Source organism: Carassius carassius, chromosome 5 (genome assembly GCF_963082965.1).
Source record: "Carassius carassius chromosome 5, fCarCar2.1, whole genome shotgun sequence".
Taxonomy (NCBI): Eukaryota; Metazoa; Chordata; class Actinopteri; order Cypriniformes; family Cyprinidae; genus Carassius; species Carassius carassius.
In genome coordinates, this window is record NC_081759.1 from 12848329 (window position 1) to 12873102 (window position 24774).

General features: G+C 39.6%; 1 protein-coding gene across 1 annotated transcript in view; it reads left to right on the forward strand.

Moving 5' to 3' along the window:
- LOC132140805 (zinc finger MYND domain-containing protein 19-like) overlaps nucleotides 1-4875 on the forward strand; it is a 61257-nt gene extending 56382 nt beyond the window's left edge. Inside the window, exon 6 of the mRNA XM_059549798.1 lies at nucleotides 3433-4875. Coding sequence (XP_059405781.1) covers nucleotides 3433-3576 — 144 coding nt within the window. The 3' untranslated portion in view covers nucleotides 3577-4875. The remainder of the gene's footprint in view (nucleotides 1-3432) is intronic.
- Nucleotides 4876-24774: the final 19899 nt, after the last annotated feature.

Consider the following 24774-nt stretch of genomic DNA (forward strand, 5'->3'; position numbering starts at 1 on the left):
ATTTATAAATGTCATGGGATTTTAAAGCATAACAATTGAAGATCTATGAAACATTTCTTTGATGCATTTTTTAAACCGTGACACTTAAAGAACACTTAGAGAGGGTAGGATGCTTCTGGTGTTTGGATTTGTACTTCAATATAATGAGCTCCACGGTTAAGAATAGCCTACATTAGGCTTTTTTTTTTTACTCTCTATTTAACAGCATTAGCTCAATGAAATGTGTCTTCCTTCAGGTAGACTGAATGTTTTTCTGCGTTGCTAAATGTTGGGCTCGTGATCAATAAGTTGTATTCGCCTCAAAACTGATTTTATAAAATCAAACCGCGGACGGTGAAGCTGAGTCAGTTAGCGTGAGTCACGCTCGCTGTTAAGCGGGAGCAGCTGCAGGGGAGTCCGCTTGGTCTTAAAGCCTGCCTCAAACGCCTACGTTCACAAATAACAATGATTTTCGAAAAATTATTAATTATCAATTGATATTTTGTTATTTTAGTCTAGTGAAAATAATATGGGTTGCGAGGAAATAATGAATAAAAACCGTAAGGTTGCTGTGAGTGCAGGCATATTTTAACCCAGTAACATGACAACCGTTCATCACAGCCAAAAAACAGACCGAATTCAGTTCAGCTGGAGGGCTTAAAAATTTATAAATAAAATTACAGGAGTTTCAAAGGTGATTAGGCTATTGTGTGCAAACTTTTTTTCCTACCAAATGCCAAACTAATTGTCAGCATTAAAAGGTATAATTGCTGCTTTCTGCTGTGCAAATTTTGTTTGTGATGAAAATAACAGTACATTTTTGTCAGTTATTTTATCTACAGATCGAAGTATTTCTTACAGATTTCAAAATCAGTTACATTTGTTTGAATGCATTGCGACAGCGATTGTGTGAGAATGTGCTGTATCTGTTCAAATCATGCTTTAACCTGTAAATAATCAGTAAAAGGAACAGACACACTCCTTGAGAACTAGCCTCTTGGAGCCAGTGAAAACCACGACGCTCTGACTTTTTAAAAAATCCGCTCCTCGCTCCAGTCAGAATAACACTGCTCTGCTCATACTCTGCTCGGCAGCATGTCTCAGATGCACGGGGGGAGGGTTGAGCTCAATCAGAACTATGGGAGCCCTGAGTGGAGCGTTGGCGGTTTTGGGAGACATTATATTTTGTACACTTTATGATTTAAAATGCACAAGCCAGAAGCACAATATCTGCAGAGAAGGGCTGGCCATTCTCAAATCATAAAATATAAATTTTATTTCAATTTTTGTTTTTGTGCATCTCTCCATTACGGACCCTTCTGAAAGAATAATCTATGCAAATGCGTATAAAATGCTTTAAAAGCTTGAACAGAGATGTCTGGAGGGTCTGCCTCCCACGAAAGATTTTTCTAGTTACTAGTCATTCATTTGTCATGATTCGTTACATTATTCAACTAATCGCAGGTTTATATTAAATATACATCCATAATGAGCCTTAATATATTCCATGCTGAAGCACATGCAAGGGTATTTTTGGGGCCTGGAGAAGTTTTGTCATGCCCTGACATTTGTGCTTTTTTTTATTTCTTATAAATATCTAAATGGGTAAAGTCTTATCTCACTGTAATCAGCACAAACTGGGCTTTAACAATATGTGAAATGCATGTACTGTATATACGTATGCATGTATGTTTCATGATTGTATTTTTGAGAAAAAAAGTTATGCGTGGTTAGTGAAAAACTAAAAATGTTAAATCACTTGAATAAGGCAATAAAACACATACAGAACATTGGTTCCCGGGACTTTTGAGAACTGGAGCTTGTAGCCTAGAATTTTTCTTTCTAAATTATGTGAAAATCATCTTGTTTACACACTTACAGAAAACAATATATTGATTTAAATTTTCTAAGACACTTTTTGTTGGTAAAATTCATATGCGAGTAGGTGTCAACTATCATGAATATCATTGTGATTTATACCTGAGAAGACAAAGGCCTGCATAATGAGCTGCATAATGAGCCTTTAAGTCAGCTTGTGTCGCTGAGAGGGAAGAGTTACAAGAAAGAATGTGAGAATAAAATAAATGTATATAATTTTGTTTGTAGTTTATTAAGAATATATTTAATTATCCCACAACATAATTTAATATCCAATTTGGGGGAGCAGTTAAACAGTTTATCAGGAACAATCAAAGCACACAATCCTTCAGAAATCCTTTTAACAATCTTATTTTCTACAAAAACCATTTGTTGTTATTATTATTATTATCATTATTATTATTAATGTTGAAAAGAGCTGTGAATATTTTTCAGGTTTTTTAGGGGGGATAAATTGAAAGAACAGCATTGTTTGTTACATTTGTTAGTTATCTTTATTTGTTACATTTTTATACAAAAACATAAAAAAAAATAATGTTTCCAAACTTTTGGTCTGTACTGTGTGTATATATATATATATATATATATATATATATATATATATATATATAGAGAGAGAGAGAGAGAGAGAGAGAGAGAGAGAGAGATATATATATATATATATATATATATATATATAGATATATGGAAGGATGTTGCCGCTATATATATATATATATATATATAGCGGCAACATCGCGCTCTCTCTCTCGTGAAGCCCATACGGATGTGACTAACACTGTTATTCGTCGACTGGCCGCTGAAGGGTTGGTGCAAAAAAAATTATTTTGGTCTATATAGCTAATTTTACCATTCATGACATCTGTGAGGGGGGTGAATTTTTTTTTTTTTTTTTTTATAACTCATCCATTCAAATTATATTATGCCTTAAAGTTCTGTATAATTAAGGGCATGGCCACTTGAGTGACAGGTGGAATGTCGCTGCTGTCACTGCTGTTGCGCTAGGTGGGCGTGGTTTCAGGAACCAGTTTCAAAAACTCTCTTCGGAAACCTATGGGTGACGTCATGGACACTGTCCATGCTTTTATACAGTCTAATATATATATATATATATGTATATATGTATATATGTGTGTGTGTATGTATATATATATATATATATATATATATATATATATATATATGTGTGTATGTGTGTTTTTATATATATATATATAGTGTGTGTGTGTATATATAACACATAATTAATGATAATATTTCGCAGAGATACAACTATTTGAATATCTGGAATATGAGAGTGCAAAAAAATCTAAATATTGAGAAATTCAGTTTTCATATATTTATGGTAGAAAATTACTTGGTGTGCAAAATAGCACAAGAAGCAGGGCAGAATGTATTGTATGAAAATCTTTTTGTTGTGCAGAACTATACACCATGTTCTGAGAAATTACACTCTTAATTGGCTATACTGACCATACGTTTTGCAACCAGTTGTCACTTTGACATGTTTGTGTTTATCATTTATTTGAGTTGTGACAATTCTGTTATAGTGTCTCTGTTTTTGTACCTTTGCAGTTGAGGGAGTTCAACATCTGTGGCCGATGCCAAGTGGCACGTTACTGTGGCTCACAGTGCCAACAGAGAGATTGGCCAGCCCATAAGAAACAGTGCCGTGAGCGTAAACGGGTTCTGGCTCTGGAGTCTGAGCCCGAGCGATGATCCCCCTCAATCCCAGTTTGAAGAACGGTGGTCACAGTGGGTGTGGGGTGAGACTGAGTTGAAATTCAAAAACTGACTGCTATGATAGGGGACAATTTTGGTGGGTTGGATGGCCCTGATGGTAAAACCTACTTCCCAGAACTTTCATATCTCCACAACTTGCCTATGGGGATTATGGGAAATTTAGTTTTTTGTTGTTCAGAGGGAGGTCTTAAAGGCTCCACCTGCTGCTATGGATGTGTGTTTAATGAAGAAAAACACATACATGATGTCATCAGAACTCTTTCTCTGTGGACTGCATATGAGTATTGACAGTCATGCGCTCGCTTGTTCTATCTGCCCTTCTGTCATGACGTATTAGCCGCCAAAGAGGGACAAAACTGCTGTACAACTGATGATGAGATGGAATACGGACCTCTTCACTGCACTACCCTTCTTCCTTTTCTCCCAGTTGGACTTCTTGTGCTCAACCTAGCACAGTCATTCACCTGCCATACCTTCATAAGTATAAAGCCAAACCACCAGTATTTGTGTGTGTGCAATGCCATTATTGACTGAAGGACATGAATAAAGTGTTTGATTTTTATTTTTATTTAACTTTTTCCTTTTCTTTTTGGGGTTTCAGTGTTGGGGAATACGCCTTTGGGGTGAAGGGATGTCATCTTTAAGTCTACCTGTTTTTGAAATGCATTACAATCCTATTTACCTTTCACACTTGTGTCATGTTTGGTTTCATTTACCATAACAAGCACTCAGTTAGAGGGATGTCCTGGGAAAAACTTGAAAACCCACATGGAAAGTTGACTATGATTTGTATTGGTAATGTGAACTTGGATGTTTAATATTGTCGTTTGGGTCCCAGTCATTTAATGTTTAGTCGTCTTGTTTGTCTTAAAATCTTTGTCAAAGTGAGTTTAACATGAATTTTGTTTGGAAAAAAATTCCTACAATACTATGTGCACACAAGTTCCAAGTGTGTCTTCCTCTTTACGTCAAGGGCAACTCTAACCAAACTGTGACATGCACTCCCAAACAATCATGTGTAATAGACTCATACATGTGATGTTTGTCTGAGTTCATATTCCGAATAATTTATTTATCTGGTTGGGTTGGACACTGCTGAATATCCTCACTTTGATCCTTGTACTTATACTTTTTTTTTTTTTTTTTAGCTATTACCATACGAACATTTAAATGCATAAATATGTGAATGGACAAGGTTTGTGATAACTCACCGTCTCTTGTCACTGTAATATATAGGAATAAAATTAGTTAAAATCTCAGATGTGTAAAGGTTAATTGGGTAGCATAGTGTCCGTTTTGCCCATATGTTTTCTTTAGAGCCTAAAACTGTTTTTCTTTTCGATTCAAGTTTAATTCAATTTAAGTTTATTTGTATAGCGCTTTTTACAATACAAATCATTACAAAGCAACTTTACAGAAAGTTGTTTCTACAATATTTAGTAGTAGCTTATAAGTGGTGACTGTCAGTTTGTGTGCATATGACAGGACTTTTAAGAAAAATTAATACAAGACGTAGTCAGCCAGACGATGAACATTATTAACAGCAATTATTATATGATGCAGTCACACTTGTAGCAATATTTGTTAGTTCTGTTTGTTGATTCAGGGTTAGCATCATCTGGGGTCCTCTGAGGGGTCAGCATCATCTCTTCTCTGGTGTTCTGGATCCAGACTGAAGCATGTGTAAATCCTAGTTACCACAGTATGTAAATCCCGTGGCAAAACATAGAAACAAATAGAGACATCATTAGCATTGCTGTTGTTCCAACAAAGTAAAATTAATTTGTTTAACCCAAGCTAAAGAATAAGTATGCGCATTTGATCAGATACAACTGCAGTCACAATTTAAGAGATACATTATTTGAATGCTTGGTGGAAGAGATGCGTTTTTAATCTAGATTTAAACGGAGAGAGTGTGTCTGAACCCTGAACATTATCAGGAAGGTATCCAGAGTTTGGGAGCCAACTGTGAAAAAGCTCTACCTCCTTTAGTGGACTTTGCTATCCTAGGAACTACCAAAAGTCCAGCGTTTTGTGACCTTAGGGAGCGTGATGGATTGTAACATGGTATAAGGCTAGTTAGGTACTCGGGAGCTAAACCATTAAGGGCCTTAAAGGTAAGTAATGATAATTTGTAACTGATACGCAAGTTAATAGGTAGCCAGTGCAGAGACCATAAAATTGGGGTAATACAATCATATTTTCTTGACCTGGTAAGGACTACCTGCAACTTGTTTATTGAAGATGCAGGACAACCACCTAGAAGTGCATTACAATAGTCCAGTCTAGAGGTCATGAATGCATGAACTAGCTTTTCTGCACCAGAAACCGGTAACATGTTTTGTAGCTTGGCAATGTTTCTAAGATGGAAGAATGCAGTTTTTGTAACATGGGAAATATGATTTTCAAAAGACAAGTTGCTGTCTAATATAACACCCAGATTTTTGACTGTAGAGGAAGTAGCAGTGCATCCATCTAGTTGCTATATCTGTCTTATCCGAATTTAATAGGAGAAAATATTGGTCATCCAATCTTTTACATTTTTACCACACTCTGTTAGCTTAGATAATTTAGAAATTTCATCTGGTCTCGTTGAGGTATATAGCTGAGTATCATCAGCATAACAGTGAAAACTAATCCCGTTTTTTTTTTTATATATATAATATTACCAAAGGGCAACATGTATATTGAAAATAGGAGACAGGACGGATCCTTGTGGCACTCCATATTTTACTGGTGATAAATGAGATGACTCCCAATTAAACAAAATGGTAGTGATCGGACAGGTAGGATCTAAACCAGCTTAAATGGTTTTGGAACGTGACCTAAAGATAACGACGAGTAAATAATATTGAGAAGTGGTTCTTCGGCTAAAGGTAACAACTCTTTCAGTAATTTAGTGGGTACAGGATCTAATAAACATGTTGTTGGTTTAGATGCAGTGTTAAATTTATTTAGCTCTTTCTGTCCTATAGTTGTAAAGCACTGCAGTTTATCTTTGGGTGTGATGGATTAAACTGAAGTGTAAGACGCTGTAGAATCTACATTCGCTATTGTATTTCTAATGTTATCTATTTTATCAGTGAAGAAATTCATAAAGTCATTACTATTAAACATTGATGGAATATTTGAATCCAGTGGTGTCTGGTTATTTGTTAATTTAGCCACTGTGCTAAATAAAAATTGATTGTTTTGGTTATTTTCTATGAGTTTGTGTATATGCTCTGCCCTAGCAGTTTTTAGAGCCTATATATAGCTGGACATACTGTTTTTCCATGCAATTGTAAAATCTTCCAAGTTACATTTTTCTCCATTTGCGTTCAAGACTACGAGTTTCTTTCTTGAGAGAGTGAGTATTACTGTTATACCATGGGACAGTACGTTTTTCTCTAACCTTTTTCAATTTGATGGGGGCAACAACTTCGAATGTATTAGAGTCAATCAAGTCACCTTTATTTATATAGCGCTTTAAACAAAATACATTGTGTCAAAGCAACTGAACAACATTCATTAGGAAAACTGTGTCAATAATGCAAAATGACAGTTAAAGGCAGTTCGTCATTGAAAAACCAGGCTCTGTTGGGGGGCCAGTTCTCCTCTGACCAGACAAACCAGTAGTTCAATTCCAGGCTGCAGCAAAGTCAGATTGTGCAGAAGAATCATCTGTTTCCTGTGGTCTTGTCCTGTTGGTCATCTGAGACAAGGTCTTTACAGGGGATCTGTATCTGGGGCTCTAGTTGTCCTGGTCTCCGCTGTCTTTCAGGGATGTAGAGGTCCTTTCTAGGTGCTGATCCACCATCTGGTCTGGATACGTACTGGATCCGGGTGACTGTAGTGACCCTCTGAACTGGATACAGACTGGATCTGGTGGCTACGGTGACCTCGGAATAAGAGAGAAACAGACTAATATTAGCGTAGATGCCATTCTTCTAATGATGATTAGAGAAAATAGTGTCCATGTTGCCAGTCATTTCGTCTAGTTCATGTGTGTTTTAGGCAGGTTATTTGCGAATCTGTCTTTGGTGGCTGGAACAATAGTTCTGTCCAGATGGTAACGCTGAGACATACAGTATGAAACCAGATATTAACATACACTTAAGAAAAAAACACAAAAGCTTATATTTCTTTACTGTCATACATTAAATCAGAGTAAAAATTTTCTGTTTTAGATAAAAAAATATTAACATTTTTTGCATTTGTTAAATGTCAGAATTGAGCGAGGGAGAACTTTTATGTATTTTTTTTTATCACTTTCATCAAAGTCAGAAGTATACATACACTAAGTTTAATGTGTCGTTAAACAAAAAGAAAACTCCAGATGATAACATTCTGAGCTTAAGAACCTTCTGATAGGTTAATTGAGTCCACCTGAGTTAATTGGTGGCACACCTGTGGATGAATATAAAGGCACACCTGAATAGTGATGGCAAAATCGAGGCCTCGTGAACCAATGAAACAGTTGAACCAAATGTGCCATATTGTTTTGAGGCTTCGAATCAATCCGACACCCGTCTCAACGGTGACACCTAGTGGTCACTTGCAGGTGTTGATCTGAAACAACCTTGACGAGCCATTAAAAAAATGTGTTGTTTTTTTATCATTATAATGTTCTAATATGTGAAGCTTGTAACCTATAGGCTCCTCACTGTGCATAATGTTATTTTGGTTCATGAAAAATGAATATTAATAAAAGAAATCAAGCCATAATGTCTCACTTTTTTAGAGATTTTTATTCAAAAATATTAATTTATCTGCTGTGGAAGGACTTAGCCTACTTCTTTTTTTACAGATAATTTCTCCAGCCTTTGAAAAAATCCTCTCACAAGGGACACTTGTTGCTGGCATACAAAGATATTTTTTAGCAAGGACATACAAATGAGGAAAGATTACTGCTCTCTCTTTACAGTAAGTTAGTGGATCATGAGTTCTGGGCAAATACGCATCGTTGATGTATTTTTTCACTTCCACTGTGGCATCAGCTGTAGCATTGTGTATCATCTTGGTTTGATGGATGCGAGTATCAAAAAGTTCCCATAAACTGTCCTGTGTTTCTACAGGTGTTGATGGTGATGGTGATGGTGATGATGATGGTGTGATGTTGACATTTCTGAGTCTGAATAAAAATGAAAACAGCAATTAGTAACAAATCCTAAACTGACGGCATATATGAAGGATATATTATATTACATGATTCAGATTACATAACATAACACAGACTGAAACTGCTCACCAGGATTTGTGTTTGAACGCATCAGTGAAGCACACTCCAGTGTGATATGCTTTTCAGCTTCCTGGGCTTTGGCAGCATTTCCAAATGCCACATTTTTGAACCTTGGGTCCAGCAGTGTAGCCAGTGCCAAGGCTCTAAAACTCTCATAACCTCCACATCTGGAGTGCAGACCTTCTTGCAGATATGAGCCTATGAGCCAAAACAGGAGAAACACATATTTATAATAATGACAATAATATGACAGTTATGGCCAATCACATGGGTAGTACGGTCATTGTGGCCTACCTAATTAAACAGTTGATTCCTGCGTTGCATTTCCTTTTTTCTGTGCAAGCTTGTGCTGCAACATCCTGTACAGTGGTATAAGCTTTGAAGCAGACACTCTCTTTTCCTCTGACATCTCTGTTGTTGCGAGTTTGAATGGTTGCAGTATTGACAATGATTGTTCAATAATGTCATAATCAATACTTGTCAGGGGAGCAGTATCATTGTTTAAGTTGGAAAGTGCAGCAGCCACTGGTTCACGTTGGTCATACAAGCGCTGTAGCATGTCAAATGTGCTGTTCCATCTCGTGTCAACCTCCTGTATCAGTTTCAGAGTTGGTCTTCCCATCAAGCTCTGCATCTCCACAAGCTTGTCCTTTGCTTTGCAGCTGGATCTGAACAACCCCACTATCTTTCTGGCCTTCTGGCGTATTTCATTGATGACTGGGGTTTGATCTAGTGCCTTTTTCACAATCAAATTTAAAGTATGAGCAAAACATGAGACATGGCGAAGGTGGAGTAGCTGGGCACTTAGGATCATGTTAGATGCATTGTCAGTCACCATGCACTGAACTTTGGAGGTTATTCCCCACTCAGCCATTAGCAAGGCTTTAGCCTCCATGAGATGCTGGGCTGTGTGGGTTTGGTAAAACCTCCTTACACCCAGTACAACAGTTGCCATTTTTGCCTCTGGTGTTATGTAATGGCAAGTCACACCAAGATATCCATCCATATTAATGGAGGACCACATGTCAGCTGTAAGGCTAACAAATTTGGCCTTTTGTAGGTCCTCCATTGTCTTCTCCTTGGCTTTGTTGTACTTTTCGCTGACCATTATTTTAAGCACCTTCCGGGATGGGAGGACATAGCTTGGATCAAGCTTGTTCACAAATGCCCTGAATCCCTCATCGTCCACGATGGTGAAGGGCTGCAGATCCTTCACCACCATGTTTATAAGAGCCTCATCCAATTCCCTCTGTCTGACTTTTAAAAGAGAAGACAAAACATACTTTCAGACAAATACATTGGAAAAATACAGCTTCAATTAGTGCACATCTATTAAAAGTATAGCCTACTGGTTCATTATTTGGAAACCTTCCAGTGTTTATAATCAGTGCTTTATATAACTTATAAACTTTATAAACAGTGTCCCAAAAGGTTGTAATTATATTTCAATTATAATTATATCCCAAACAATGCATACTTTGCTTAGATGGCCCAGCAGTGTCAGTAGCAGGCCTAGGTACAGGGGGAATGCCATCCTCTGCACCCTGCAAAATGGCAGGATGAGTGCTCCTCAAATGGCGCATCATGGATGAAGTATTGTTGCAGTAGGCTAGCTGCCGATCACAATACACACATCTCACTTTATTTGGGGTTTCTAAATGGAAATGCTCCCACACCACAGATGTACGGCATCTCTTCTGGGGAGCTTCCATTTTATCTATCTATCCAAATCTATCTATCTATATATGAATCGATCTATGTATCTAGATATTTATCTATAATCTATGTATCTATATATGTATCTATCTATAATATATGTATTTATATATGTATCTATAATCTATCTATATATGTATCTATCTATAATATATGTATTTATATATGTATCTGTAATCTATCTATATATGTATCTATCTATTAATCTAGCTGTCTATATATATTTATATCTATGTATCTATTAATGTGTCACTATATGTATACTCTGTCTGTCTCTAGCCTCTCAGTCAATGTGTTGTGTAAATTTAAATGTAAGTCTAAATTGCCTATAACTAATCAAATCGCACTATGTCACTATATCACCAAAAATCCGCTATCTCAAAGTCAAACTCCTCTCACAAAAACCCACGAGGTCAAAATGCGTTTATTTCACTTTTATACAGATGTGCGATTGTGTGGTCTGTTCCCGACCGTTCCAATCAAACGCTGATTCGGCGGACCACACCTGATGAAACAATTAGTGAAACACTTCGAGGCTTCGTTTGGTCATAGTCACGTGACATGGGTGTTTCGAATCACGCTTCGGATCAGTGTTTCGACACATCTGCGCTTCGGGATCTCGCAAAGCTTCGGAACGACTGTTTCGCTTCAGCCATCCTTACACCTGAAACACAGAGCCTCTTTCTTTGACATCATGGGAAACTCAAGAGAAATCAACCAAGACATCAGGAAAATAATTGTGGACCTCCACAAGTGTGGCTCATTCTTAGGTGCAATTTCCAGATGCCTGAAGGTCCCACGTTCATCTGTTCAGACAATACACAAGTATAAAAAAACATGGGAATGTACAACCATCATACCGCTCAGGAAGGAGATGGATTCTGAGTCCCAGAGAGGAACGTTTTTTGCAAGTACTTTTTACGTAAACTATCTAATAACTAGTTAACACCACGTATTGCCCAGACCCACAAAAGAGATTTTAAATCGAGCCCAAATGCATTCAACACCACTTTATATGCTCATGGTAACTCTCCAAGATTTGATCTGCAATGGGGCATACGTCAGGGGAATAGAAATATACAAAAATGCAAAAATTAGATGTGATTTAAACTTCTTGCCTATCTTAGAAAAAAACTAAAAGAAAACTCAATCAGTGGCTTCAGAGAGATTTGCCTCTAAAAGTAAGGATTCTGCTTTTCAAGGCAGAAGTCATTTCCCATCTAACATCTCTTTAGAACCTGATAAATCGATGTGTAAAAAGACTGAACAACAATTATGTAACTTTGTATGGAAAAATAAGACCCATTACCTCAAAAAAATCTGTTCTATCCAACAGCTACAGTAATGGAAGTCTTAATTTGATTTATCTTTAAAATCAACTGGTTGAGGAATTACTTGAAAAATCCATCCAGTATTTGGAATATTACACCAGAATATATCTTTTAAAGTTGTTTGGTTTAAATATACTATTATGTAACTACAGTATTGAGAAGATCTCTAATTTCCACAAACAAGCACTTTTGGCATGCCCTTGATCTTCAAACACAATTTTACTCCACCTAGTAACTTCATTTATATAATCTGTTATAAATGTTAAGTCCCTGTTTTTTGAAAATTGGTTTAAGAATGGTATCAATTAGGTTAGTGAATTATTTAATCAGAATGTTTACTTGTTTACTTATAGTGAGAAAGAAATTCTTGATGTTTCCTATTACTCCACAACATTCTGCCACTGTATTTATAGTGCTATCCCGAATGGAGTAATTGTGTTATTCAAGGGCTATTGCAGTGCTTTAACAAGTTCTGAAATGCCAATCCCAGACCCAGTTGATGCGTATGTAGGCGGCATATGTTTAAGTAAAGTTATGAGTAAAGTTTTTTTCAAATCATAACTAAATATTAATTGAATCTTAAATGCATAATGTAGACAGAGTATATAGGCTAATGTTGGCATTATTATTTTATTAAATTTCAGCTGCTAGTGGCGAAGCAAATCTGGCCGAGCTTTTATCTTAATCTCGTTATTGCCAAATACCCATCTTAATTTAGAATTTATCTTAATTTAATTTAAGACTCGTTTTTATTGGTGCGCTGGCCTATTTATAGGCTAAATTAGCCTTTGTCTATTAGCTCTATTGTCGATTTAGAGTGCTGAGATGTTATGATGTTAGAGGACTTATTTTATTTCTTTGTTCCAACTTCCAAGTGGCCTATAACATACATTAGTCATGAATAAATTGTTAAAACATGTATAAATGACTCATTCTTGACAAAAGGCAAAAGAGCTGTGTGCGTGCGCACATTTGAATAATGTCGGGCTGTAAACGGGTTCAGGCTTTTAAAAAGCGGTCAATCAAAATGTACTTGTCGGGCTCGGGTCCTGTTGGGCCTAACTTTTATGGCCCGATTACAGCTCTGCTCCTCATGCTATTTCAAAATGGAATAGATCAGTGAAAATATTTTGAGTAAAAAGGTTTGGACCCTTCCTAACAAGTATTTATTTACTCAATACAGTGGCAAAATTAACGAAAAATAAAGCCTCAACAAGTGTTGACATTTCCCAACATCACAGCAGTAATGACTTTATGAACTGCTTTACTTCTAAAATCGATATGATTACAGATAAAATTGTAACCATTCAGCCATCAGCTACAGTATTGCATCAGACAGTGCACTATAGACCCCCTGAGGAACAGTTCCACTCATTCTCTACTATAGGAGAGGAAGAATTGTATAAACTTGTTAAATCATCTAAACCAACAACATGTATGTTAGACCCTATACCATCTAAGTTACTAAAAGAGGTGCTTCCAGAAGTCAGAATTCCTCATTTTCATTAGGATATGTCCCCAAAACCTTCCCCAAAACCTTCAAACTGGCTGTTATTAAGCCTCTCAAAAAACTTGACCCCAAAGAACTAGTTAATTATAGACCGATCTCGAATCTCCCTTTTCTGTCCAAGATACTAGAAAAGGTAGTATCCTCACAGTTAGGGTGCTTTCACACTAGCACTTTTGGTGCGCACCCGGGTTCGATTGATGTCAGTGTTCGGTTCGTTTGGATGATGTGAACGCTGTCTTCCATACTCGGATGAGCACCCGAGAACCGTACCAGAGTCCCCCTAAAAATGGTGGTCTGGGGTACGCTTCATGTGAATTCTGATACGGTTCGCTGCTTATGTGAACGCAATTGTACCAAATCGCGGAAGTGAACCGCTTTTAATAACAAATTATTTGAAAATGTGTGTTTGTGTGTGTTTCACTCACTTTCCTGATGAGCGTGACTGATGCACTGCAAGCATTGAGCTGTACATCTCATTTATGTTCGCCTTCAACATTCTTTAGAGCATTTTCAGTACATTCGTAAGGCAGACGCAAGCGCCGTTGTGTACCGAAGCTTTATAAACAAAACGAACAGTTCAAAAACGTAATACATAAAAGTGCAGAGAGTAATGTTATGCATTTGCTGCCTTCTCCTGCCTGTTGTTACCAAGCAAAGGGGTAAACAGCTGCTGGCTTGATGACGCAAGCGAACCGCGGTTCGGACTCAAAAATTATAATATGAACACAGTCCAGCGGGGGCAGGGGGAGGGGGTAAATTTTACCCTACACGTTGAAGGCCAAGGAGACCCGCAAACTCCTCTCAAACAGAAATCGCCGATTTAGAATCCCCTTCACAGTCACAATGGTTTCACCCATCACCAGCACGGCAGCGATTTCCGTGAAATTTCCCCAGTCAGTTAGTGATGGGAAGTTTGGTTCTTTTCCGCTAACTGGTTCTTTCGGACGGTTCGATTCAATAAACCTGTTGAAAAAAATGGTTCACCGGTTCTTTGCCCTTGACGTAATGACGTCAAGTCTATCAAACATTCAATTCACTAGTTCACGCTTACAGTATAATTAGCTGAGGTATGGTATGCATATTTGGCGTGCTGTCCGGGGAAGGGCTCCGAGCTCGGGAATGGCCCGAACCTAGAGTACCCCCCCCCCCCTTCCCCGTCTGTTTATAAAGTGAACTCAAAGTGAGGAGATGGGATGGAGGAGAGATGCTGATAAACTGTCAATGGATAGAGGTAAGTCAGCGATATTTATACTATGGGATTGATTACTTGATTATGGTCCACCTGTGTCGATTAGACTAAGTATCTGACGTGCTCCTCCCGAATCTTGTTAATAAAAACTTAATTTTACTAGTTCACGCTTACATATAATTAGCTGAGGTATGGTATGCATATTTGTCGAGCTGTCCGGGGAAGGGCTCCGAGCTCGGGAATGGCCCGAACCTAGAGTACCCCCCAAAAAGCAAATGAACAAGAGGACAGCCGCCAGTTTAAAGAACACCCCCCAAAAATAGCATAGAGTACTGGCGGGGGCTGATTTTGATTTTCTGAGAAGTCGTCTCGTTGGCAGGCCGGAAGGGCCTACGTACTCCGGTGTGAGCGACTTAGGCGTTGGAAGGGTAGGCCCTACCGGCTGCAGGTAGTGAACTATGTGGTTGTGGTTGCCCGGTCGGTAGGGGTCGAGCCGATGCTCAACGGGAGCTTGTGGTGTTGGAACGGTGAGCCCTACCGGCCAATGAGGAGGAGCAGCGTGGTTGTGGTGCCCGACCGGGAGGACCAGAGTTGCCTCGACCGGAATAGGTCACGGTGTTGGCGTAGGGGCCCTACTGGCTGATAACCCCTGCTATTCAGTGGGCGAAGGGTCTAAGGCTGACCGAGAGGGCCCATGAAGCCTCCGACTGGAGATTTGAGAGCGCACGCATCAGACGGGTAAGCCTTGCCGGACGGGGAGAGTGGAAAGGAAAACCCGACTGGGAGGACTCTCTTGGCATCCGATGGGGCATCATACTCAGAACATCGAACGGGTAAGCCTCGCCAGGCGGGGTTAAAAGATGTGAGGATAGCTGAGAGGGGTTTTTTTTTTCACAGGATTTGGCGAAAGGTCGAGACTCGTAGCGTCGGACGGTTAAGCCTCGTCTACCGTCAAATGGAAAGGTAAGTTGTGTGGCCGGGAGACTCTTACCGACGTCTGAAGGGAGCACATGCATCGAACTGGTTAAGTTTTGCCGAACGTAGAATGGAAAGGTAAAGGTTGTCTGGCCAGGAGGCTCCCGCCGGCGTCCGAAGGGAGCACACGCATCGAACGGGTAAGCCTCTCCGGATGTGAGACCGAAGAGGTAACATAAAGTGGCCAGGAGGCTCTCACCAGCATCCAACAGGGACTTCCTGTTCCCGGAAACAACTGGGTAAGCCTCGCAGGCCATAGGATGGAAAAGGTAAGTTTGTGTGGCCGTGAGGCTCTCGTTGACATCTTATGGGAGTTCGCTACTCACGGCATGAGATGGGTAAGCCTCGACGACCGTAGGATGGAAGGAGGGTTTGTTTGTGTGTTTGGTACTTTCAGGCATCGGACGGCTTGCATATTGGGTAGATCGGTTTTGCGACCTAAACCATGTGGAATGGTAGTGGTTGTCTGGCCAGGAGGCTCTCGCCAGCGTCCGATGGGAGCACTCGTATCGAACGGGTAAGCCTCGCTGGCCGAAGGATGGAAAAGGTAAGGTTGTCTAGCCAGGGGGCTCTGACCGACGTCCGATATGAGCTTAGATCCTGGCATCGAACAGGTAAGCCTCTCTGGCTGAAGGACGGAAAAGGTCTAGCCAGGAGGCTCTTACCTTTGACCGATAGGAGCTTAGCTCCCGGCATTGAACGGTTAAGCCTCGCTGGCCAAAAGACGGAAAAGGTAAGGTTGTCTAGCCGGGAGGCTCTAACCTACATCCAATGGGAGCCCCGCCTCCATGCATTGGATGGGTAAACCTCTCCGTACGTAAGACAGAACGGCAAGAAAGGTAACCGGGGGCCTTCACCTACGTCCTGGCAACGAACGGGTAAGCCTTGCTGGCCGCAGAATGGAAAAGGTGAGGTTGTCTGGCCGGGAGCCTCTCGTCAGCATCCAATGGGAGCTCGAGCTCCTGGCATCGAAGAGAGAAGCCTCGCTGACCATAGGATAGAAAAGGTAAGGTTATCTGGCCAGGAGGCTATGGCCGGCATCCGGTGGGAGTTTTTTTATTTTTTATATTTATTTATTTATTTATTTTTACATTTGCGACACCGGATGGGTAGTCTCTCCGGCCATCAGAGGGAAAATTGAGATTGTTTTATCTGCGAAGCACCCGTTGGTGTTCGGCGAAAGCTTAATCTGCAGTATGGATGGGTACGTCTTGCCATCGGAGGGAAAATTTGTTTTAGCTGCGATGTACTCGTTGGTGTTCAATAGGTACGTGTCGCTGACTGAAAGATTTATTTATTTTTTTATTTTTTTTGGTGGCTTATGAGGGTTTGGTGGGCTTTCTTTATGTGAAACTGATTTGTTCTGATATAGCTTTGGTACGCTTCTGAAGACCATCTTCCAAGAGTTTGGATCTGCTGCTTGGAGAGTCCTTTTTGGGCTGCTGAAGTTGCTGCCCCGATGCGAAAGGAATGGGTGGAGAAATTGTTTGCTGGGATACCCGATAATTGCAGGACACATCTGAAGTGTTTTTGGAACCAGAAACGAGTGACTGGTTTTTTAGACTCGTTGATGAATAGTGGTTCGTGCTGGGATTTTGCCTGGGAATTCCTAAGGTGTAGAAATGCCAGGATGGATTGGTAAGGCTGGATTGGGGAGGGGAGATTGAAAATCTATATAAAATGACCTTTCTTGGCTTGGTCTGTTTTGCTTTGTTTGATTAGAAAAGCGCTGGTGAGGGAGCGCCGGTCATCAGTTTGTGAAAAAACTGGACTCCGCTCAGGTAGCTTTTGATGGATGCGACTTAGAGACCCTTGACGCCGTTGAGAAACGAAATGAAAGAGGTGATAGAGAGTAGGGAAAAATCTGTGAAAGGGATGTTATAAGTGAGGTGAAATGTCTTAAAGCATCTCCACACAGTCACGTATGACTGGAGGGTTCTGGGAGAAACTGCTTGGAAAATAGAGTCAAGCGATGCTTCGAGAAGTGGTTTTAGAGGGAGAGTTACGGGAATATTAATTCCGAATAGTGAGGAACCGGAGTAGGGAATTGGTCCGCCTCTGGAGCCAGCGTCCAGAATTTCTGAAACTGAAAACGAGACAAGGAGTCAACAATTTGGTTTTCTGTACCTGGAACGTGCTTCGCGATAATTATAAATTGGTTGCATGCTGCAATCCATATTAGACGTCTAAGGAGAGGCATGAGGGCGGGGGAGTGAGAACGGCCTTTGTTTATACACTGAACTACAGCTTCGTTGTCGCAATGCACTAAAATGCTTTTAGATGCCCATTCATTTCCCCACAGGAAGGCTGCTACTACGAGGGGGTAGAGCTCAAAAAGAGCTGAGGACTGGGTCGAGTCCTGCATCTGGGGGGGCCATGTGGATACAAACGTACGACCTTGGTAGAAACCTCCGAAACCGATTGAGGGAGCTGTGTCTGTAAATAAGTGTAAGTACATGGGAGACGAAGCTAGATTGTTATAAGTCAAAGTCACCTTTATTTATATAGCGCTTTAAACAAAATACATTGCGTCAAAGCAACTGAACTACATTCATTAGGAAAACAGTGTCAATAATGCAAAAATGATAGTTAAAGGCAGTTCATCATTGGATTCAGTTATGTCATCTCTGTTCAGTTAAATAGTGTCTGTGCATTTATTTGCAATCAAGTCAACGATATCGCTGTAGATGAAGTGTCTCCAACTAAGCAAGCCAGAGGCGACAGCGGCAAGGAACCGAAACTCCATCGGTGACAGAATGGAGAAAAAAACCTTGGGAGAAACCAGGCTCAGTTGGGGGGCCAGTTCTCCTCTGACCAGACGAAACCAGTAGTTCAATTCCAGGCTGCAGCAAAGTCAGATTGTGCAGAAGAATCATCTGTTTCCTGTGGTTTTGTCCTGGTGCTCCTCTGAGACAAGGTCTTTACAGGGGATCTGTATCTGGGGCTCTAGTTGTCCTGGTCTCCGCTGTCTTTCAGGGATGTAGAGGTCCTTCCTAGGTGCTGATCCACCATCTGGTCTGGATACGTACTGGATCCGGGTGACTGCAGTGACCCTATGATCTGGACACAGACTGGATCTGGTGGCCACGGTGACCTCGGAACAAGAGAGAAACAGACAAATATTAGCGTAGATGCCATTCTTCTAATGATGTAGCAAGTACATAGGGTGTATTGGGAAGTGTTTCCGGTTCCGGTTTACCTAATTAATGTAGCCTAAAAATCCTTTAACGGATTTGGATATTAAAAGCATATTAGTATGTTATGTCTATGCCAGGTTAAAGTGATGGGTCTTTAATCTAGATTTAAACTGCAAGAGTGTGTCTGCCTCCCGAACAATGTTAGGTAGGTTATTCCAGAGTTTAGGCGCCAAATAGGAAAAGGATCTGCCGCCCGCAGTTGATTTTGATTTTCTTGGTATTTTCAAATTGCCTGAGTTTTGAGAACATAGCGGACGTAGAGGATTATAATGTAAAAGGAGCTCATTCAAATACTGAGGTGCTAAACCATTCAGGGCTTTATAAGTAATAAGCAATATTTTAAAATCTATACGATGCTTGATAGGGAGCCAGTGCAGTGTTGACAGGACCAGGCTAATATGGTCATACTTCCTGGTTCTAGTAAGAACTCTTGCTGCTGCATTTTGGACTAGCTGTAGTTTGTTTACTAAGCGTGCAGAACAACCACCCAATAAAGCATTACAATAATCTAACCTTGAGGTCATAAATGCATGGATTAACATTTCTGCATTTGACATTGAGAGCATAGGCCGTAATTTAGATATATTTTTGAGATGGAAAAATGCAGTTTTACAAATGCTAGAAACGTGGCTTTCTAAGGAAAGATTGCGATCAAATAGCACACCTAGGTTCCTAACTGATGACGAAGAATTGACAGAGCAACCATCAAGTCTTAGAGAGTGTTCTAGGTTATTACAAGCGGAGTTTTTAGGTCCTATAATTAACACCTCTGTTTTTTCAGAATTTAGCAGTAAGAAATTACTCGTCATCCAGTTTTTTATATCGACTATGCAATCCATTAGTTTTTCAAATTGGTGTGTTACACCGGGCTGCGAAGAAATATAGAGCTGAGTATCATCAGCATAACAGTGAAAGCTAACACCATGTTTCCTGATGATATCTCCCAAGGGTAACATATAAAGCGTGAAGAGTAGCGGCCCTAGTACTGAGCCTTGAGGTACTCCATACTGCACTTGTGATCGATAGGATACATCTTCATTCACTGCTACGAACTGATGGCGGTCATATAAGTACGATTTAAACCATGCTAATGCACTTCCACTGATGCCAACAAAGTGTTCAAGCCTATGCAAAAGAATGTTGTGGTCAATTGTGTCAAACGCAGCACTAAGATCCAATAAAACTAATAGAGATATACACCCACGATCAGATGATAAGAGCAGATCATTTGTAACTCTAAGGAGAGCAGTCTCAGTACTATGATACGGTCTAAATCCTGACTGGAAATCCTCACATATACCATTTTTCTCTAAGAAGGAATATAATTGTGAGGATACCACCTTTTCTAGTATCTTGGAAAGAAAAGGGAGATTCGAGATTGGTCTATAATTAACTAGTTCTTTGGGGTCAAGTTGTGGTTTTTTGATGAGAGGCTTAATAACAGCCAGTTTGAAGGTTTTGGGGACATATCCTAATGACAATGAGGAATTAATAATAGTCAGAAGAGGATCTATGACTTCTGGAAGCACCTCTTTTAGGAGCTTAGATGGTATAGGGTCTAACATACATGTTGTTGGTTTAGATGATTTAACAAGTTTATACAATTCTTCCTCTCCTATAGTAGAGAATGAGTGGAACTGTTCCTCAGGGGGTCTATAGTGCACTGTCTGATGTGATACTGTAGCTGACGGCTGAATGGTTGCAATTTTATCTCTAATAGTATCGATTTTAGAAGTAAAGTAGTTCATAAAGTCATTACTGCTGTGGTGTTGGGAAATGTCAACACTTGTTGAGGCTTTATTTTTCGTTAATTTAGCCACTGTATTGAATAAATACCTGGGGTTATGTTTGTTTTCTTCTAAAAGAGAAGAAAAGTAATCGGATCTAGCAGTTTTTAATGCTTTTCTGTAGGATATGTTACTTTCCCACCGAGCAATACGAAATACCTCTAGTTTTGTTTTCCTCCAGCTGCGCTCCATTTTTCGGGCTGCTCTCTTTATGGTGCGAGTATGCTCATTATACCGTGGTGTCAAACTGTTTTCCTTAACCTTCCTTAAGCGTAAAGGAGCAACTTTATTTAAAGTGCTAGAAAAGAGAGAGTCCATAGTTTCTGTTACATCATCAGTTGTTCTGAGGTTTTTGATATGCTAAGGAATTTGGTTACATCAGGAAGATAACTTTAAAAAAAAAGAAAGCCCGTTCCATTGTTTATGGAACAGGATCCATAAATTAAGTTCGTCGCGGCATGTGTGGGATAGGGGGATGAGGTCCTCGAGTGAGTGAACTGAAGATGCAAGTGTTATGAGATGCGCGATGAAGGGGCGTCCTTGGGGAATAATGCACATTGGGAAATTTAAGTGCCCGAGAAAGAAGTTCATGTTTAGAACAGCTTGGGCTGTCGAGGCTGGTGGAGGAGACGAGGATTATTCTATCGATCTTCTCCTTTAGCAGGGAGAGCTGAAATTTAGCCGAGTCGAGGTTGATGCCGAGGAACTCGATGGATGTGGCAGGACCCATGGTTTTTTCCTGAGCGATGGGAATCCCGAGCTCGGAAAAAACTTTTTGGACTGTGAGGATATGAGCTGCTGGGATTGCCTTAGGAGGTGAAATGACCAGAAAGATGACTCATCTAAGAGATGGATAATATATGGAATTGCATAATTGTTGGAAAGGATCCAGCAAACGGCTTCGGATAGCATATCGAAAATTTTGGGGCTACTTTTGCATCCGAAGGTTAACCAGATGGCGAAATAGTATTTCTCGAGCCATCGGATCCCGAACAGGTGCCAAAAGTCCGGATGGATAGGCATCACTTTGAAGGCAGAAGTGATGTCCATTTTTGCAAGCCAAGCTCCTCGGCCCGCGATTTTAATCAGTTCGACTGCCTGATCTATGTCTTGGTATTTGAGATAAAATTCGTCAAGAGGTTTCAAACTATTGATGCTTGGGACTGTGGATTTATGTGGGGATGACAGATCTACTATTAAGTGTTTCTTACCTGAAAATTTTCTAGTAGCCACTCCGATTGGGCTGACTCTGAACGTTTTGAAGGGGGGTTTATTGAAGGGCCCGATCATTAAGCCTGACTCGACTTCTTTTTTTATAAGGTTAACTACTATGTCGGGCTCTTCGAGGGTGGACTGAAGATTATGGCAGACCATGTTTTGGGAAAGCTCGCATACAACGCCAGGGTTAAAACCGTGTCTGAGGCCAGACAGGAGATAATTTGTAAATTCTTTGTCGGGATGGTGTGCTAGTTCGATGGTCATGCGAAAGATATTCACAGGAGTCGATAGGTAATTTTTAGATTTTTTATTCACGGCTTTAGACACGGGGCAAACTAAGCGTGCGTGAGCACCGCCACAAAATTTGCAGATGTGTAGGTAGCGGCAGTGCTGTCTGGTGCATCTCCCGCTGTTGAAAGCACTGCATAGCTGCCTGTTTTCTGCTTCTGGTTGGGCTGGACGCGAGTTTGCTGAAGTCGCTGATCTTGGGATGTGGCTGGTGGATTTTGCCGGGGGAGTATCGGAGTATTGGGGTGCATCGGGATTTATTTGTGGGCAGGTTATGGTGGAGTGAGCCACTAACCTGCAGACTGCGCAAGAAATGCTCCTACAGCCTAGAAATACGTGGCTGTGCAAGTCTGAGTCGAGGGCTCCCCAATAAGGGCAATGGTTCCACTGAGCGATTCAGATTGCACACTTAGCGGAAAAAAGCTTGTTGTATGTATAAAAGTGGCCCCCTCCATAGGACAACGCAAGCTCGGCTATTATAGACAAATAGTCATTGAGTTTGCGTTGCCTGTGGTGGAAGGCTGAACAGGTTATCTCGGTGAAACGGTTGAATACGATGGTGAATTCGGAAAAGGAAAGTAATCGAGATGAAAGGAGATTTGGATTTTTTAACGTGACTGAGAAATCCCCGCAGTCTATTTGGCGGTTTGAATTGGGAGTGGGCAGGAGGGAAAAAAGAGACATGAGATCTACGTCCGCACCTGCTAATATCTGTGCTCGGATGCTGTGAGTCACTTGGGGAGGTTCAGAGGCGACAGCGTTTGATGGGCCGGGCATTGGTGTAGCCGTGAAGAGTGAATAGGGGGATTTCGCTATCAAATAATTATAACTTATATATTATATAATTATAACTCAGATTATAACTATCAAAGAAAATAAACTGCATGTAAAAGAAACACGATTATAAGTATAACTATCAAAGGACAATAGGCTATCAAACAGAGCAGAGTTATAATGTACATGAACATGTCATACACATTTTCTTCTGCAGGAGTAGCAAACACACCACTCCCCACATGTGTACATACATACTGTACACACATGTGCCCTAGTCATCTTCAAGTGACTTACTGTCACACTTTACACACTGACAGAGGTTTGTACATGGCAGCTCATGCAGTTTACATGTACATCTGATCTACCCTTAACACAATTCGTTTTTTTTTTTTTTTTTTACACAAGCTGTGCACAAGTTCCAGTATGGCCTCTGGAGCTGGCGGAAGAGTCATCCAGTCCACTCCATAGAACTCTCCTACCACCTTCCAGCCATGATTTACAGGAGGAGGAATGTCTGGCATGCACTCAAGACTGCTGTGTACTGCAGCCTGATAGCTTGCCTGCTGGATGTGTTATTTTTTTCTTGCATCTATTCTTTCTTTTTTTTTCTTTCTTTCCACCTAATTTTTCTTTCTTTCTACCTATCTATCGAACTATATTTCCTTAACTTTCGGGCTAGACTTATTCAAGCCAACTTAAAAGTTTGCCAACAAATTTCATCTAGTTTTTTGTACTAATCTTATATTGTTACTACACTGCTCATATCTGTATACTGTATGTTGTTCATCCTGTAACTCTATTCTCCTCTTACCGGTATATATAATATATTTAGTTTATATTACTGTAAACCATACTACTTTCTTAACTGTATACAACGGTCCATACTGCACTGTACAGTACAGGTCAAAAGTTTGGAAACATTACTATTTTTTGTGTTTTTGAAAGAAGTCTCTTCTGCTCATCAAGCCTGCATTTATTTGATAAAAAATACAGAAAGAAAACAGTAATATTGTGAAACATTATTTCAACTTAACCCTCTGAAGTCGATTAACGCGGATACGCGTTTTGAGTCATTTTCTCCTGATAAACCCGAAAAGAACTTAAATTACACTTTCAGTTTTAATCGTACAGATTAACGTACATCGTACATCAATCGAATCTGTGAAGGGTCTACTTTTTTTTTGGATACAGACATAACAACAAAACTTTGTGCACTTAATAAAATAAAGATAACAAACAAGGTAATAATAGTTTTCTATTTGAATGTACTTTAAAAAATACTTTATTCCTGTGATGCAAAGATGAATTTTCAGGATCATTACTCCAGTCTATCACATGATCCTTTAGAAGTCATTCTAATATTCTGATCTATTATGAGTGTTGGAAACAGTTCTGTTGTGTAATATATGATGAATAAAAGGTTAAAAAGAACTGCATTTATTCAAAATAAGAAAAATATTTTCTAATAATGTAAGTCTTGTTTACTATCACTTTTTATCAATTTAACACATCCTTGCTGAATAAAAGTATTGATTTAAAAAAAAAAATTACTGACCAGTAGTGTATATTGTTGTTGCAAACTATTTCTATTTTAAAAATAGTTTTTATTTTTTTTTATTCATCAAAGTATCTTAAAGTATCACATGTTATGAAACAATATTAAGCAGCAGAACTGTTTCCAACTTTGATAATGAATCATCGTATTAGAATGATTTCTAAATGATCATGTGATAATGATCCTAAAAATTCAGCTTTGCATCACAGAAATAAATTATAATTTAAAGTATAATAAATTGAAAATCAATCATTTTAAATTGTAATAATATCACAATATAATTTTTTTTCTGTATTTTTGATCAAATAAATGCAGGCTTGATGAGTAGAAGAAACTTTTTTTCAAAAAAATTTAAAATTAAACATGAGTAATGTTTTCAAACTTTTGACCTGTACTGTATGTCTAATACT